At 51.6% G+C, this 15,118-nt stretch overlaps 6 protein-coding genes across 6 annotated transcripts; 1 reads left to right on the forward strand and 5 right to left on the reverse strand.

The window, feature by feature from the left end:
• Positions 1-742: 742 nt before the first annotated feature.
• AYO20_02731 (hypothetical protein) lies at positions 743-1,147 on the reverse strand (the record flags this gene model as incomplete). The annotated part of the gene is made up of 1 exon (XM_022641035.1): positions 743-1,147. One exon carries the CDS (start codon positions 1,145-1,147, stop codon positions 743-745), a length of 405 nt encoding a protein of 134 aa, XP_022502910.1.
• Positions 1,148-1,268: 121 nt separating this feature from the next.
• Positions 1,269-2,096, reverse strand: AYO20_02732 (hypothetical protein; the record flags this gene model as incomplete). Its single annotated transcript, XM_022641036.1, has 1 exon — positions 1,269-2,096. One exon carries the CDS (start codon positions 2,094-2,096, stop codon positions 1,269-1,271), a length of 828 nt encoding a protein of 275 aa, XP_022502911.1.
• A 3,156-nt stretch (positions 2,097-5,252) lies between these two features.
• On the reverse strand, positions 5,253-6,068 carry AYO20_02733 (hypothetical protein; the record flags this gene model as incomplete). The annotated part of the gene is made up of 1 exon (XM_022641037.1): positions 5,253-6,068. One exon carries the CDS (start codon positions 6,066-6,068, stop codon positions 5,253-5,255), a length of 816 nt encoding a protein of 271 aa, XP_022502912.1.
• Positions 6,069-7,521: 1,453 nt separating this feature from the next.
• AYO20_02734 (hypothetical protein) lies at positions 7,522-8,707 on the forward strand (the record flags this gene model as incomplete). Its single annotated transcript, XM_022641038.1, has 2 exons — positions 7,522-7,740; positions 7,799-8,707. 2 exons carry the CDS (start codon positions 7,522-7,524, stop codon positions 8,705-8,707), a joined length of 1,128 nt encoding a protein of 375 aa, XP_022502913.1.
• A 1,056-nt stretch (positions 8,708-9,763) lies between these two features.
• On the reverse strand, positions 9,764-12,925 carry AYO20_02735 (hypothetical protein; the record flags this gene model as incomplete). Its single annotated transcript, XM_022641039.1, has 1 exon — positions 9,764-12,925. The coding sequence occupies one exon, from the start codon at positions 12,923-12,925 to the stop codon at positions 9,764-9,766; it is 3,162 nt and encodes a 1,053-aa protein (XP_022502914.1).
• An 837-nt stretch (positions 12,926-13,762) lies between these two features.
• Positions 13,763-15,040, reverse strand: AYO20_02736 (hypothetical protein; the record flags this gene model as incomplete). Its single annotated transcript, XM_022641040.1, has 1 exon — positions 13,763-15,040. One exon carries the CDS (start codon positions 15,038-15,040, stop codon positions 13,763-13,765), a length of 1,278 nt encoding a protein of 425 aa, XP_022502915.1.
• Positions 15,041-15,118: the final 78 nt, after the last annotated feature.

The raw sequence follows: 15,118 nt of genomic DNA on the forward strand, positions 1-15,118 counted from the left end.
TGATTACCACTTAGTAAACTAGACTGCCGATATGGTATGGTGAGACGGTAGAGATAAGACGGATGAGATGATAAGACGATAAGCCTGATAAGGTAGCCGTGACATCTAATGTACCTATCTTGGCTGCCACGCTGCCAACATTTCTTTGTTCACATGGATGGCCCTTGGCAGCCAGTGCACGGGGTTTGATTTCAAAGGCGACAAGTGTACTCGCGGCATGGAGGAGCGAGGAGGTTTAAGGGCATTTGGCGTGGAATTGAAAGCGATGTGATAGGGACGTACTCGGTACGTATCTCATCAGGGCAGTCTAAAGAATTTTAGTGCAGCGTTGTGCAGTGAGGCGTGGTATCTAGGGTTTGTATAGCGATAGGTACAGGTACAGGCACAGGGATTTCGATGGCGATAGGGACAGGTATAAGTATGCACAGAAGATGCCAATGTCGATTGAATGTTGGTGTGTATGTGTGTATGTACATGCCTGCTGTCATGTCTCACGAGTACATACTGTCTCCTTACTAGTCATCAAGGCCCAGAACAGACAGAGATCGGAACGCCGACAAACGCTCATGAATGGTCCATGAAATGCCCACAAATCTAACAGTACGAGATAACAACGCATGCAAACACTCTGATCGTGGTCGATGTGTCGATCGCTTGCTTTCTTTCCAACTCCTTTTCCTCCTTCTTTCTTTCTTCCTTCCTCTTGTTCTCGTCTGGGATCTCAAACGCACCTCACCTCACCTCACCACGCCAACCCCGCCGCCGGCTCGGCCTGACAGGCCAGGCCGGAACACAGATCGACGTCCGACTGACTCACGGCCGCGGAGCCCGGCAGACGCTGCTGCGCGGGCCAGATCTCGCGCCGCGCGGCCTTTTCCTGCGCGACGTGCTCGCGGATGGCGTCGCGCGCGCGCTGCTGGAAATACAGCGGCCCCTTCTCGAGGCGCGGGTGCATCTCGCCGTTGACGAAGACGCCCGCGTTGAGGTTCCGCTGCGCCAGCTCGCACAGGATCTTGTCCTCGGACACCACCTTGGCGTACAGCTGGTGGATCCGCTGGAAGTCTTCCTCCGACGAGTTCCGGTTGCGGTAGATCTGGTAGTGCATCGACGAGCTTTTGGGGCCGTTGGGCAAGAAGCGTTGCAGCATGATGAAGTGTGGTCTATTTTCCCCCCCATCACAAAAGTGATTAGCGCTGCCGAAGTTTCATGATGGAAGTAGATAGTCTGGATTGAAATGGTGCGAGGGAACAAGGACGAAGAAAAAAAACTTACAGGACGGAAATGGATACGTTGGGAAAGAAATAAGTGCTGGCAATGGCCATGCCCAGCTTCTTTTGCTCTTCGGTCGGCGTCGACTGATGCGTAATGTACCCGTCAACGCCCGTCACGTCGTGCGTCTCGATGTCCGCCAGTGTAGGGATATCCGGATGGGCCGTCGGGCAGTGGTAGCACTCGTTGAAGTTGTCGGCCAGGATCTTCCAGTTGTACGCGCCATCGAGCTTGTACTCGTGGTCGAGCACGTAGTCGTCAAAGTTGTACACCATGTACCGCTCCTGGGTGTCGACGTGGTCAAAGTCCTGCTCCCACGGCACTTCGGGCGTCTCGCTGCTGTCGAGATTGACCCAGATAAATCCGCAGGCGTCGACGCGCACGTGGATGGGGAACAGCCCGTTCTGCGTCTTGTCAAAGTCGTCGAGCTCGTCGTACTTGGGCGCCTTTGCGAGTTTTCCGTCGAGCCCGTATGACCATCCGTGATACTTGCATGCAAAGATCTTTGCGGTCCCCTGCTGGGCCTGCACGACGGGGAATGCGCGGTGGCGGCACACGTTGTGGAATCCGTTGATCTCTCCCTTGCGATCCCGGCACAGGACAAACTCGTAGCCGGCCACGTCGAATTTCAGGTAATCGCCCGGCTGACTGAGTCTCGTTCTGTGCGTGATAAGCATCCATCTCTTGGAGAAGATTGCTCGTCGTTCTAGCTGGTACATTTCTTCAGATGTGTACCAGCTCGCTGGAAGAGCACGGACGGCAGTCTTGGAGTCATCTTTTGCCGGTGGCGTTTGGCGGCCAAACCCTAGATAGTTGAGGATAGCCATGAATGCAAAGTGTCTGTTGAACCGAGAGTTTGATATAGAAAATTAAGTTTTAAGCTTCGAGAGTCGGTCTTCTGGTCAGTGCTAGCGACACGAATTGCTTGTTAGTTGGAAGTTGGGCATCGTGTTAGACTGGTATTTATCATTCATACTGGCTTGGGCGAGGTGGTCCAGCACAAGTGTTCCCAACCTGCCGAATTAGGACGTTTATCGAGTTGTCCCATTATCATTGATTGAGTGTTTTGGACTTTTTGGCGCAATTGGGTAATCGGCCCAGATCCCAAGACGCGCGCCGCCGGTGGCCAGAACCATCTCTCCATGGGGTCTTTTATCCCAAATCCAGTAAGGTCCTTTGTGGCATTACCTCCGTCTATGGGTGAGATTCGCCCAACAATAGAATCTTTGTATCAAATCAATCAGGCGGACTTGATTCTGTGCTCGTGTTTTATCTCTTTCATCTCGAGCGGATCGGTTCTTGACCCGAGTCGAGCTTTGGCTTGCTGGAGAGGGTTAATCATACAATGAAGTAGAGAGGAGCCTGCAGGTCCAGTCATCATCACCCGAAAATTCTGACGGATTCGATACTCCAATGCAAAAATATACAAAGCGAAACAACAACTGTCAAACACTCTGTACTTGTTTTATCATCAGGCTGAATCTCCTCTTCCTCCCTCCTCCTTGTGATGTGCTGTGTGCCAAGGGCGCGCGGGTCATTTCTCGCCGAACTCAGGGCGGCATCGTTCCTCGTCCCAATCCGGACCGAGGCGCATGCACTTTTTTCCTTTGGTTGACATCATTTATTTTATCGCCGGCACCTCCGGCCCTAACTACAACTGCTAATGAGATAGAGACTGTAAACGCGTCGAGGGAACAGGCACTTTCAATCTTTCACCTCCCTCGTACACTGTGTTTCTTCTAAAGTACCAACGTCCTCTGATGGGATGCCTCGATTGAACCCCTCGCTCTTCGGCTTGCCCAATCCCTCCGTGCCTGCGACAACCACAACACGCCCCTTGTGTCGCTGCGTACCTCTTTCATCCTCCCGCCGTAACCTTACCACAGCCAGGACTCCTCCGTTCCCTGTTGTCGAGACATGTCCCGAACCATCATGTCCATGCAGCTCCACCCCAAGGCTCGATCTCGAAATCGATAGAACCAGAAGTCTCAATGGCTCCATGTCCCCATATGCGCAGCACCTTCTCATCTCTACGGGCCAGTCGGATTGGACTTCCAGGATAGAAGACGAACACAATAATGGCACTGTATGGGGGAAGGTAGTAGGAGACGTCAAGGCGTTGCTGGGGAGGCATGGACCGTTTCACGACGTAAGTTGTCTTCGCACGGGATGTGTTTTGTTGCTGTTTCCAGAATGAAAAAGAGCCGGGAAACGCTAAGACATGCTCAGAGGCATACACTGATTTGGCGAGATATGACAAGACCTGGCTGACTTACACAAGGATTGAGATCTAGCCCTATAACAATATCCTTGTCAATACATCGTCGTTCACATCTAAACCAGAACCGACGCAAAGACAACAAGGTAATAGAGAGGTCAACGGTGTGGAGGCCCTTATTTTCCCTGCGTTCCGACGCTTTAGACACCTATCACCCCTCACTGGGAGCAGAAAAACGTCAACGAACGCACCCTCCCCATCAACCGCTGAATCAAGCAACCTGAACGACTTCATCCGCGGCTACCTCCTCCCGGAACCCAACAGGTTACACCCTATCTACAAAGACGTCCCGGAACAGGAGCGGGCAGCAAAAACCCGAGATACTACTGCAGCCTCCAAATTCCACAGCAGTCCAATCACGAATCCGACGATACTGATCTGCAGCCATCATCAGAGGGACAGTCGATGTGGGATACTAGGCCCGTTGTTACATGATGAATTTAGAAGATATGTCAATCAGCGGAAACAGGATGCTAAAGGCATAAAACTCGTCACTCCGCAGTCTCCGGGAGAATTTGTTGCCTCCGACAACGAAGTTTCTGGTGAATATGGTTCAGGAGGAAAAGAGAACATTCTGGCAAAGAGCCCGTCATTAGACACTGCCTTCAAGTCCTCCGTCTCGAACACGCATGCTTCGACTTCCGATTCCCTGCAAGCTCACGTTAATGTGGGTATGATATCCCATGTGGGAGGCCATAAATGGGCAGGGAATGTGATTGTATACATCCCTACTACCTTTACATCAACCCACGACGCGGTGCCTGACTCTCAGCATCCATCATCTGACATGTCTCAACGGGCATCTGGTGCGCCACCACCTCATCCACTGAGAGGTATGGGGATCTGGTATGGCCGGGTTGAACCGAGACATGTAGAAGGGATCATTGAGCAGACGGTTGTGAGAGGAAAAGTGATTGAAGACTTGTTTCGTGGCGGCATTACCGCGAGTGGGGAGATATTGAGGTTGTAAATGAGTGCCTCGATCAATACATATCCTGTCCACTCTTGATCAAGCAGGGATTCCTTGTTACCGTCCTAGGAGAGAAGTACACAGTCCAGAATCCCGAATGGCTACTCAGTTGCCCAAACCGACACTTTCGACCACTGTCTGCAGCAGTTCGACAAGCAGGTTAAGTGCCTCCCCCCTGCCCGTCCCCTCTTCTGACCTGTGCGGACCTAATGATTCGAAATCGGTCATCTATACTCTACAACTTGGAACTATTTCTTCTCGTGGTCGGTAAGGGGGACGAAGGTTAAATTAGGTAGGTACATGGATCATGGATACCTGTACGAGGGACGAGGTATATATATACTGCAGTACTGTAGACTACAAGAACAAGACTTGACCAGGTCTTGACCGAAAAGGAACAATAAATTTTATTGATTTCTTGCTCCAGAACCATTTTGCTTTGGCTCGATCTATTTTCGGGCTTTTGTTTGGCTAACAAGTTTCTTCTTCCTCCTCCTCCTCCTCCTCCTCCTCCATCAATGATAGCTTGTCTCTTCTTTATCAGCTCACGTAAAACAGCCAGCCAGCTCTGGTAACAAACGACCATCGACCTACAGAGACTAGCCCACATTGCCTTCTTTAACGAAATAGACAAGGGCGGGAACGCGAAGTGACAAGGAAGAGGTCGGGTGGGAGAACGAAAGGTTCAACTGAACAAACCCCAGGAAAGAAAATGGTCCGACTCGTTGCGCGGTTCTACTCCAACTCGTAGACCCGGTCAGGATTGAAGACGGCCGCCTGCGCAAAGTAGTAGCCGCGCTGATTACTGACCAGCCTCGTCTTGGTGGCAGGGTCCTCGAAGTCGCAGTTGAAATGCGTGTGGCCGTAGGCCCAGAACTTCACGCTCGGATTGACCCAGCACTCCTCCTTAGAGAGGTCGGTGGAGAAGCCCGAAGAGATGGGGCTGGACTTGTACGCCGGGTTATAGGTACCCTCGATGGTGCTCGGGCTGTGGTGGGTGAAGATGACGATCTTGCAGTTGGGTTCGCGCGCTGATATCTCGGCGACTTGGGCGTTCAGCCACTCCAAGTCGGCCTTGTGCTCGGCGCAGTGCTGCTCGACGGTCCAGTCCTCAATGTGGTAGAAGTCGTTCAGGCCGAAGCTCACGCGGTCGTGCTGAGACGAGAGCACCTGCGAGTACAGCGTGCAGCCTAGGATTGTCACTTCGGACGACAGGTCGTATCTGGTCTGGTCGAGAACGATCAGTTTGCCCAGCCGGCCGTCATTCCCTTTCTTTGCGGCACGACGTTGCTCGATCTTCTCGGCGAAGTCCTGGAGCTTCGTCTTGACCTTGGCCCAGCTGGAGTGATATGGTTCGTGATTGCCGAGCAGGAAGAAGACTTGCTCAAACTTGAGGAGTTGCGCCTCGAGGAAGTGAAAGAACCCCTCGTCCTTGATGTTGCCGATGTCGCCGAGGAGGGCGAGGTAGGGCGCTTTTGGAGTGATGGAGAAGACATCATACGCTGCTGGTGCCTCCAAGTGCAAATCGGACATGATCTGGAATCGCGCCATGGTGAATCGAAGGTTTAGACTGACCAAGCTAGCGCGGTCTGAAGGCTGTGTCTTGTTATCGTGACGTGCCAAGCAAGGGAGATAGATTGAATCTTGCCGTCGACGTCAGGTCAGGATTAAACATTCGAAGAACAGGACGGAGGCGGAAGGCCACAGTCTATTGAATGCCTGGGTGATAATCCATGGACAACCATCACTGCGATGCGCATTGTCCTCTGCCAAGACACTGTTGAACACGTCGAGGCTGCTCTTTGTGCCTGTGGCAACGAACTGGCGCCTGGCATATCTTGGTATTGATACGTCAGTGGAAGCCGTCTCTATCTGCTAGTGTGGTCAAATGCAGTCAAAGCAAGGTCCACATGCTCTAGGTCTGGGGGCCAAATGTCTGGAGCCGTGTTTCCTTCCGTTCGGACGCCGATAGAAACTTCTGTCCTGATTCTCCAAATGGAGTATTGGGCAGGTCGACTAGCGTCTGTTTGACAGATCTGGGAAGTCCATCACCTGCCACAAGGAAATCGACAACCTAATAAATACAATCAGATACCACTTGTTTTGCAGAACTGTACCCAGCCTCCAACACACATCCCTTTTGCTTGACCATCAAGGGATACTTTCCACACGCCATATTGCAAGAAATCGTAAGTTTTCAGCTGTTCTTCGAGCGAATTTCACCGTCACGCCGCTTACCGTTGTACCCATACTCACCCTTCACTCTGAAATCATGTAACACTGCCAGATATGACCGATCTATTCAACCCATCTCCCTCAGGATTATCTTCGTCCTAGGCAGCCATACCTTGAACAAAACTCCCGCGGCGTCCATTCAGAAACGCGGAGGTCTTTGAAGGCCGCTGTGAATGAATCATGAAAAGATATCATCCTTTGCTCATCTTACTGGATTTCTCGAGAATCGTCTTTTGGGAAACGCAGAATGGGCAGAGCGTGCAAGGAGCTGCTTCGTTTCAGAAGGATCTGAATTAAGTATTGAAGGATGATGGTCCATCGCGTCAACACTATTCCGGAAAACAGTTGTCACGTCCTCACGTGACACTCTGGCTGAGATGAGGTCATCAGGCTGCATACGAGGTACAGTGGGGTGATTGGTGGTTCGGCTCGGCTACTTTTCAACTCCGACAAAGGTTGTAAGTGGATGCCTTACTACTAAGGGGGCTGTTTGTATGTAAGCATCCGAATGTGGCGCAAGGCCCCCCCAGCCAGTTATGGACCCCGTCACCCAACAACTCAGCGCTGATCTATTCTTACGCCTTGCACAAAATATATACATCCGGCCACATCCGCAACACGCCCAATGAGGAATCTGGTGCACTGTCCATAACTCCTCCTTCCTGTTCGCCTGCTGCTCTTGTTATAAGCCTCTCCCTCTCGTTGACTTTTGTCATCTTATCTCGCGATTTTGTCCCCTTCAATCGTATCAGATTGCACCACAACAATCATGTATATCACGCCCGCGCTGGTCGCAGCCTGTCTCACCCTTGAGGCATCCGCATTCCTGGTACCTCTCGAGGTTGCCACTGCTGCTAAGCAAGCAAAGTCAGAACTTGCCTCGATTCTCGCAACAACTGGTCATACTGTCGACCTTGATTGCCCCGGGTGTCCGTACTTTGGCCCTGAAGATACAGCCGAACTGCGGGAAGATGTCGAGAACAAGATCGTAAGCACGTGCCTTCTCAGGCTGTGTCACCACCATACTAACGGTGACATTTGTATAGCATCTCGAGTTCGACATCGATCCTCAACTAGGCCTGACCATCAATGATCATGCTATATTCTCCTCCGAGACCGATACCGCCTCCATACCCTACCTAGTGTCCGCCCCTCAGATAAGAGTAGAAGACGGTCAACAAACAGACCCCATTCAGCTGGACTTTGCCTGGGAGAGGCTAACACCCATCGTCTCTGCCGATGAACCTGATAAATCTATCCTACCTGTTCGGTTTACCATCCTGGGGCTTCAAGGCATCCCTGTCAAAGTCGATACCATCGCCATTGACCTCCTCCAGACCCCTGACCAAACCTCCATTGCACGCATAACCACAATTCCCTTCGAGGATACACCGGGTGCCACAACCTGTGACACGACCTCAAAATGGTCTCTTTGCCGTCTGCGGGCCATCATCGCCGCTCGTCTCCAAGCAATCATGGAAGCAGCTACAGCACGTGCCTCTGCGGCGACCAAGGGCTGGCACGGTAGGGGCAAGGGCTGTCATGGTCGCAAGAGCTCTAATGGACTTGGTCCTATGGGTGGTGAGGGTCACCCTCACGGTCATCACAAGGGCGGTCACGGTCGCCAACATGGTCATCACCGCTTCCACCGCTTTGGCCACATGCTGCACCAAACGCTACGTTTCTTTGTCATCCCTGCCCTGTTGGGGGTCATTGGGGGTCTCATGGCCAGTGCCATCGGTATGCTCGTCGGCCAAATGATTTCTTACCTGTGGATCAGATTCCACCGCAATGGCCAACGGGGTCAAGCAAGCCGTGAAATTTGTGTTGTGGAGATTGTCGTTGATGAGGAAGAGAAGGAAGCCTTGATTGAGAATTCGGAGGTCGACGGCGAACTTCCTCCTCCGCCAGATTATAGGGATGTCGAAGCAGGATCGGAGGAGAAATTAATATAAGCTCGATCAACCAACAATAATCTCATTGAACAAAACAAATCACATTACCAGGGTTGAGGATGAGTTGGAAAACTATAAGAGGAGGCGGGGAGGGGAAGATGAAAAATCAAAGCCACAAATATACATTTTATGAGATACCCCAGAGCATTGCAGGTGTTATTGATCGAGCGTAAAGAGGAGGATCCCTGTGCGAGAGGGACCATGGACGATCGTCCCACTTATATGGGCGGTTCAATCCAATGTCAGTCAGTCCCTTGAGGAAGAAGTTCTTTGCCCAGATGTATTTATTTGACGCAATCTTTCGGTTCTTCGAATGAAGCGCCGTATCTCTCACCCGCGCACCCTTTCCTACGTATTCCCTGGGTGCGCGGCCTTGGTCAGCCAATCTGGAATAGGGGGGATGGGATTGAATCGGATTATCGATCATCGAACGTGCTACGACAGGGGACGGGATAACTGGGAATATGATAGGATAGGATAGGGATGTCATATAGGTAGGGGTTTGGGTAGTGTATCATTATACTATTATATACCTACTATCCAGGTATACTTGTAGGTATACTTTTGTCATTTTCAACCACGGGACACAAGTCCGTCCCATCCCCTCGTATGTACATATGCATATACGTACGTGAAGCAGGTAGTACTGACATAGGTTTCTACGGCGTATGAAGGGAGTATGGTGTATGGCGAATGTATGGCGAACGATGAGAAGAAATAACATGTACCGAGTACCTCATACGTGCACCATTTTTCTGGTCTGGTGAGATGTCTTTGTCTTGGACTTGGTTCCTCTATCTTCGTTTTGGGTATGTGTCTTGGTTCTATGTACGTCTCTATATGCAGATCTAGCCCTCAGCGGCGGCTCTTCCGCCCATGAGATAATATCTACCTGCTGGGATCGATATCGACCCTCTTTTGGGAAGAGCTGGTCAAGATCTTCACCAGGAATCTCTGAATCGGCCAACGACGCACTCTGATGCTTTGTTTCCCACGGCGAGTGCCAGTTTATGTGATTATGCCAGGGAACTAAGGAAAGGCGAGACGAATGTTCAGTCAGTAGTTTATCGCGCCCAATGTCTCACCCAACGTCAGCTCTAGAACCCAGTTCCCCAGAGCAGCTACCCATCGCTGAATGGAGGGCAGCAGACCCCAGTGTGTCGGACTGTTGTACATCCACCGCAGCTCCAGGTCGCGTTGTCGGGCCTTTGCGGCGCTCTCGTCGATCTCGTACGCTGTAGGCTCGATTCCTTTTGGCAAGGCTAAAGAGTGAGAGAGGGGTAGGGATGTAGCCTTGGGCTTCTCACATAGCTTGACCAGCGGAGTCGGACAGGAACACACCCAGGGTCTGTTGTCGTCCCCTAACACCTCTAAAGATTGTGGGGTTCTTAGAGATGACGATTGAGTACCACCGCAGCTGGTGCCATTTATGGGAGAGCCCGGTAGGCGAATCCGAATCCTGAGAGGTCTGGTGGGAGGGAGAGCGGATGGTAGGGCTATGAGAAGGGTTTCTGTTTGCGTCTTGATCGCTGCTTTTGTGTGGGATGAGGCGTCCTTCACATTCCGGGTCTGCACCATTGTCTTGATGAGCCACTCTGTCAAAATCTCCGGCTCAGGAGGTGCTGACGTTCGGACTTCCCCTGGCCACGATGGTACCGTATCCATCTTTGCCGACACATTGGACACTGCGTGAGCGGTTCTGTGGATATAGCCCTCGTAGACTATCGGACAAGGTCGACATGTTGGCGCCTTTTTGTAAAAGAGAGCTGGAACTTCCAAGGGCATAATGCTCGTAGTGAGTAGAATCAGCGCCCAAGAGCAAAGAGCCATGATTGCTGCCATCGTAAAAGTCTTTGATAGGGCCATTCTTCTGACCCGAGGTTTGCGACCTTGGTTGATGTCCCTGATCGAGCAATCGCAAATGGTGGTAAATGGGTCATAAACGTCCACGGGTTTCCATCTTGAAATACTTCCTTTTGCTCTTGATCTTTTCAGCTTGGTCTTCTTCATGGCCTCGGAATTCTCCATAGCAGTGGGTGAGGGAGATATAAATTCAGCATCGACTGTCGGAGGCAAGGATAGAGAATCTCTCGTTTCTTTACTCAATTCGTCAGTGCTCATTGCAGCAAGAGGTGGCCGTGATGCTTGGTCATGGGGGACAGATGGGCTTTCCGCAATCTTTGATGTCCTTGAGTCCTGTGTGGACTCCAAGTCCTCGGCCGATGATGTCTCCGATAGTATACCACTCTGCCGTTTCCTCAACCCCGGGCTAGGAGGATAATCGATGGCGCTGCTAATTCCCGTCGAGTTCTCGGGAATAACAAAACCAGTCGTCGGTGCCTCCATTTGGGGTATCGATTTTCCTGCTTTAGGTTGAGTCCATGTTACGGTGGTGAACACTCCCTGTATTGAAGCATAGCGTTGGGGCTCAGTCATGAACGAAGCAGGCCACGGAATAATCCCCTTTGTATGGTCGGTCTCCTCCATCACATCGTCAAACGACCCCGCGAAGTTCTCCAGTGCTTTCTGGACTGGATTTTTGTCCTCGTAAATAGTCACTGCGCCTGCAATATCATGCTCTGGCTCGAGAATTGCGCGACAGTTAGAACTGTCCCATATAATGCGCCATGGCGATGCAAACTGTAACGTCTCTAGAACCTTTATGAGCTCTTCCTGAACCGTTGGCACAGACAATGAACGGCCTGCCACGGTCCTTGACACGAGCGTCTCACCCTCCTCAGCAAGAGCTGGTAATCGTGGGCTGTAGTCTCGAGAAGCTCTATCAGGAGCTGATGGGTCCCGCCCCAGTGATGCCCTGTTGCGCCTGCTTTTCCAGTAATAAGGATAAGACTGCCGACGGTATGCGGATCCCGGGGTTGATCGCGGACTTCGATCGCGAGAGGGAGTCGGGACTAAATGGAACGAAACCTTCTTGCCCCATGGGAGCCGATCGGGTGTGGTGTTGGCAGGCCCCACAGGTGAAAACTGCATGCTCACTGGGGAAGGTGTAGTCATGGATGATGCTCCCAGAACAGACGGACTCGTAAAGCCGCTGAGGATGGCCTGGCATGGAGACGCAATCGATGAAACCGGTGACTGGCTGGTCAAACTCTGCCGCGCGGAGGACAGATACTCGGCGAGAATATCCTGGTGTCTGCCCGATGTTCGAACTGAAGCATGGCTGATGGAACGCCGTTGTCTGCCGAACTTCACAAAATGTCTATCAAGGAGGCGAAATTGTTCCTTGTCTTTCTGCACCTGTTGTTTGTGTGCCGCTCGTATCCATGTCACCGATCGCTTGATGTGTTCCTGTAGCTTTTCGCACTCCGCTTCGCTTTTTTCTCGTGCCTTTTCAGACTCCTCCTTCGAGTCGCGAAGCTCCTGTAGTTCGTCCAGCAGCGAGCGAACATCCGCTCTTTTGTGTTCAAGTTCACCATACAGGTCTCCTAACTTCCACTCGGCTTTGTTTCGCTTGTGCTTTTCATCCTCCAGCGAACGGAGCATGGCATTATCTCTTTCCAGCACCTGGTTGCGTGCTTGTGATTTGGCCAGTTGTCTATCGCTGTGTCCCTTCAGTCTCTTGATTTCCAGGACTTCTTGTCGGCGACGCTCAGCAAGTCGCTCGGCTGCGAGGTGTTGCTGTCGATAGCGCTCGAGCTCGTGCTGTTGTATTTCACAATAATACTCCAGGGCCTGAAGCTCCTGCTCGAGTGCGGTATTTTTAATGCGGAGCTTTCCTTCCTCGAGTAAGATCTCGTCATGCTGAGCCTCCGGAGATCCTTGTGTCTGATCTTGTTCATTCTCTTCCTCCTCGTGCTGCTCTGCTTGACCGGTCTTATCAACGGAGGAGTCATTATTTTCAACGCCGTTGGTCCCTGGCGGACGTTGAGCATCGCAACTCAATTCTTGTGATAACTGACTTCGTTGGACAGAGCTTTGTGCACTAGAGTTCGTCAGGTGCGTTCGCGCATCCGGATAGACGCTTTCCGGACCACTACTCAGAGAGGAGTTGCTCCCAGGACTATCGCTCGCAGATCTGCGGCTGCTTGCTGCTGATGCCGGTTTCCGCACTCGCGGTGGCGCTGTCAAGGTGCCTAAACCCACATTTGAGAAAGCTCGAAGACGTGCGTCTCCCTCGGGTGTGACGAGGCTCTGTGTTGATGGTCTCTCCTGGCTGTCAGCTCGGTCGGATCCAAAGGAACCAGGGGGCGAGTCCATGATGGAACGAGCAAACTCTATCCAAGGGTTTCCCAGGCTGGCTGGCTGTTTGATCACCTTTCATTCCAACGAGTACGGCTTGTTTTGAAGACAGCTTCAGGCGTATCTTGGATCATGGATATTACCAATCCTTGGTGTATGAAGAACAAGTCGGACGGTCCCTTCTTTGTCGAAATGGGTCACTGAGACTTGAGAACAAAGGAAGCCAAATGAGGAATTGTAAGGAGACACGCTGGTAATCAGCTCAAAATGAATTCAAAGTGATAAGTGAAATAAAGAAAAACCTTCCGTTCTCGGAATAAAATTGATGACCGAGAAAAGTGAAACACCCCGAACAAAGAATCTTATGGCCACACACAGACCAGGCCACATTCCACTGGGAAGGACGTCCTGACCAACCGAGAAAGTCAGGAAACCCCACAATGCGCATCTTGACGGTCTCAAACTCGACGACGGATTCCTTCAGTCGAAGCAAAATGCAAGTCCGATAGTCGTGGGACTACCTGACTCCTCGCTGGAAAGGAGCGTGCGGCCTGGGTCAGTTCTATATCAGGCGCTATCACCAGCTGGAAGCGAGATGCCTTGTCAACGTTGTCGCATGTTTCCACAGCCTATCTCGACCTTTGTCGATTCATCTCTTGTCTGTCTGTTCTCCTAGAACTGTGCCTCGACTTGGGACTGTTCTTGACAAGGAGTAATTTGTTGCCCTGGGCCGTAATTTTCTTTCTTGCGAACCGGTCTAACATCTCGATCTAGGACTCGGCCACAGCTGGGCCACGTCCGTCGACAATACCAAATGCTCGAAGAAGACATGAACGGCTGCCGCATCTCTCAGCTTCAGCCCTCTTTCTCTTCTGTCGGGTGTGATGGTGCGCCATCTCGAAGAACGTCGACTGGAAGCGATGCTCCCTCTCTATAATTCTTGCCGTTGACTTGGAAAATCTTTTGCTTTCCGTGCCCATCCACAACCAAGGCTGTAAGTTTACCTCCATTGACACAGCCACTGTCGAGACCTTTGGTGTATTTATGGATTTGTAATCCTTTTTTGGCATCATGGCCGTAGATAACAGTCATATGCTGTTCATTTCGTCGATGTTTATCACCCTTCAATTCCCCGAAGCGCTGCCCCAGAGGTAATAGCTGTTGGTATCTGTTCCACAATCTATACCAAGCAACACTCCCTTTGTGCTTGTGTTTCTTGGAGGGTGTTCGTGTGGCAAGATCAATAATCCGCATATTCATGGCCGAAATAGGATCTTGGGATTCCAGAGTTCGTCCGGGAATGAGTCCTCCGTGGACTACCACGGCATCACCTTTGAATGCTTTCAATTTCCCTATGCGAAGAATGACAGGACAAGATTGTAGATACTCGAGATGCTCTGTCTTGAGCGACCGTGCCAATTTGCGCACTGGATCAGTGGCCTTTGCAGACTCATCAGCTGAGTCTAGCTCTGTCTTGTGAAGCGTGCCTGATTTAGACTCTCTGTGTCGAAGTTTTTGCGCGACCAACAAAAGCCGGTCATCATGGTTCCCGCGTACACACGAAGCGTTGTAACGCCGCAACAGGTCAATCACTCCGAGCGAATCCGGTCCCTTGGAAACAATGTCTCCAACCGAAACCAAGTGATCTGTCGAAGGATGAAATTGTACTTTCTTCAGCAGAGCCTGCAACTCCTCTCTGCATCCATGGATATCGCCAACGAATACCAGCCTCTTCTTCCTGGAGTGGACGCCGGTATTATCGGTGGAGGATTGTGGAAGCAGTGCAGGATCCAGCGTCTTGACGAGCACCATGCCCGGGAACTTGGGATGGCTTGCCTCGCTCACGGCACCTGCAGCCCCGGCCGCGGAATTCGACTTGAGCGCGGACCATGCAGATCTCCCTTCCTCGATGAGAGGAGCTATGACTTTTATCCACAGAATGATCGAACAAGTCGCGAGAAAGGCAATCGCCAACATCAGTCTTCGGAGTTTAGGAGCTCTAATGACGGCGACAGACTTGGGCAGTAAAGCTTCGAAACTCTGCAGGAAGTCATTGCCGACTCGGGATGGAGGGATCGAGGACTCGTAATTGACGGGGTGCGGCTCCAAGATCGGCCTCTTTGTGGCTACCATTTCTCTTGTATCCAGATGCCAATATCCGTCTCTTTCTCGGACCACAACAAAGGCGCTCTCAACATCGGGGTCGGAGGA

This window comes from Fonsecaea nubica, assembly GCF_001646965.1.
Source record: "Fonsecaea nubica strain CBS 269.64 chromosome Unknown Scaff12, whole genome shotgun sequence".
NCBI classification, from domain to species: Eukaryota; Fungi; Ascomycota; class Eurotiomycetes; order Chaetothyriales; family Herpotrichiellaceae; genus Fonsecaea; species Fonsecaea nubica.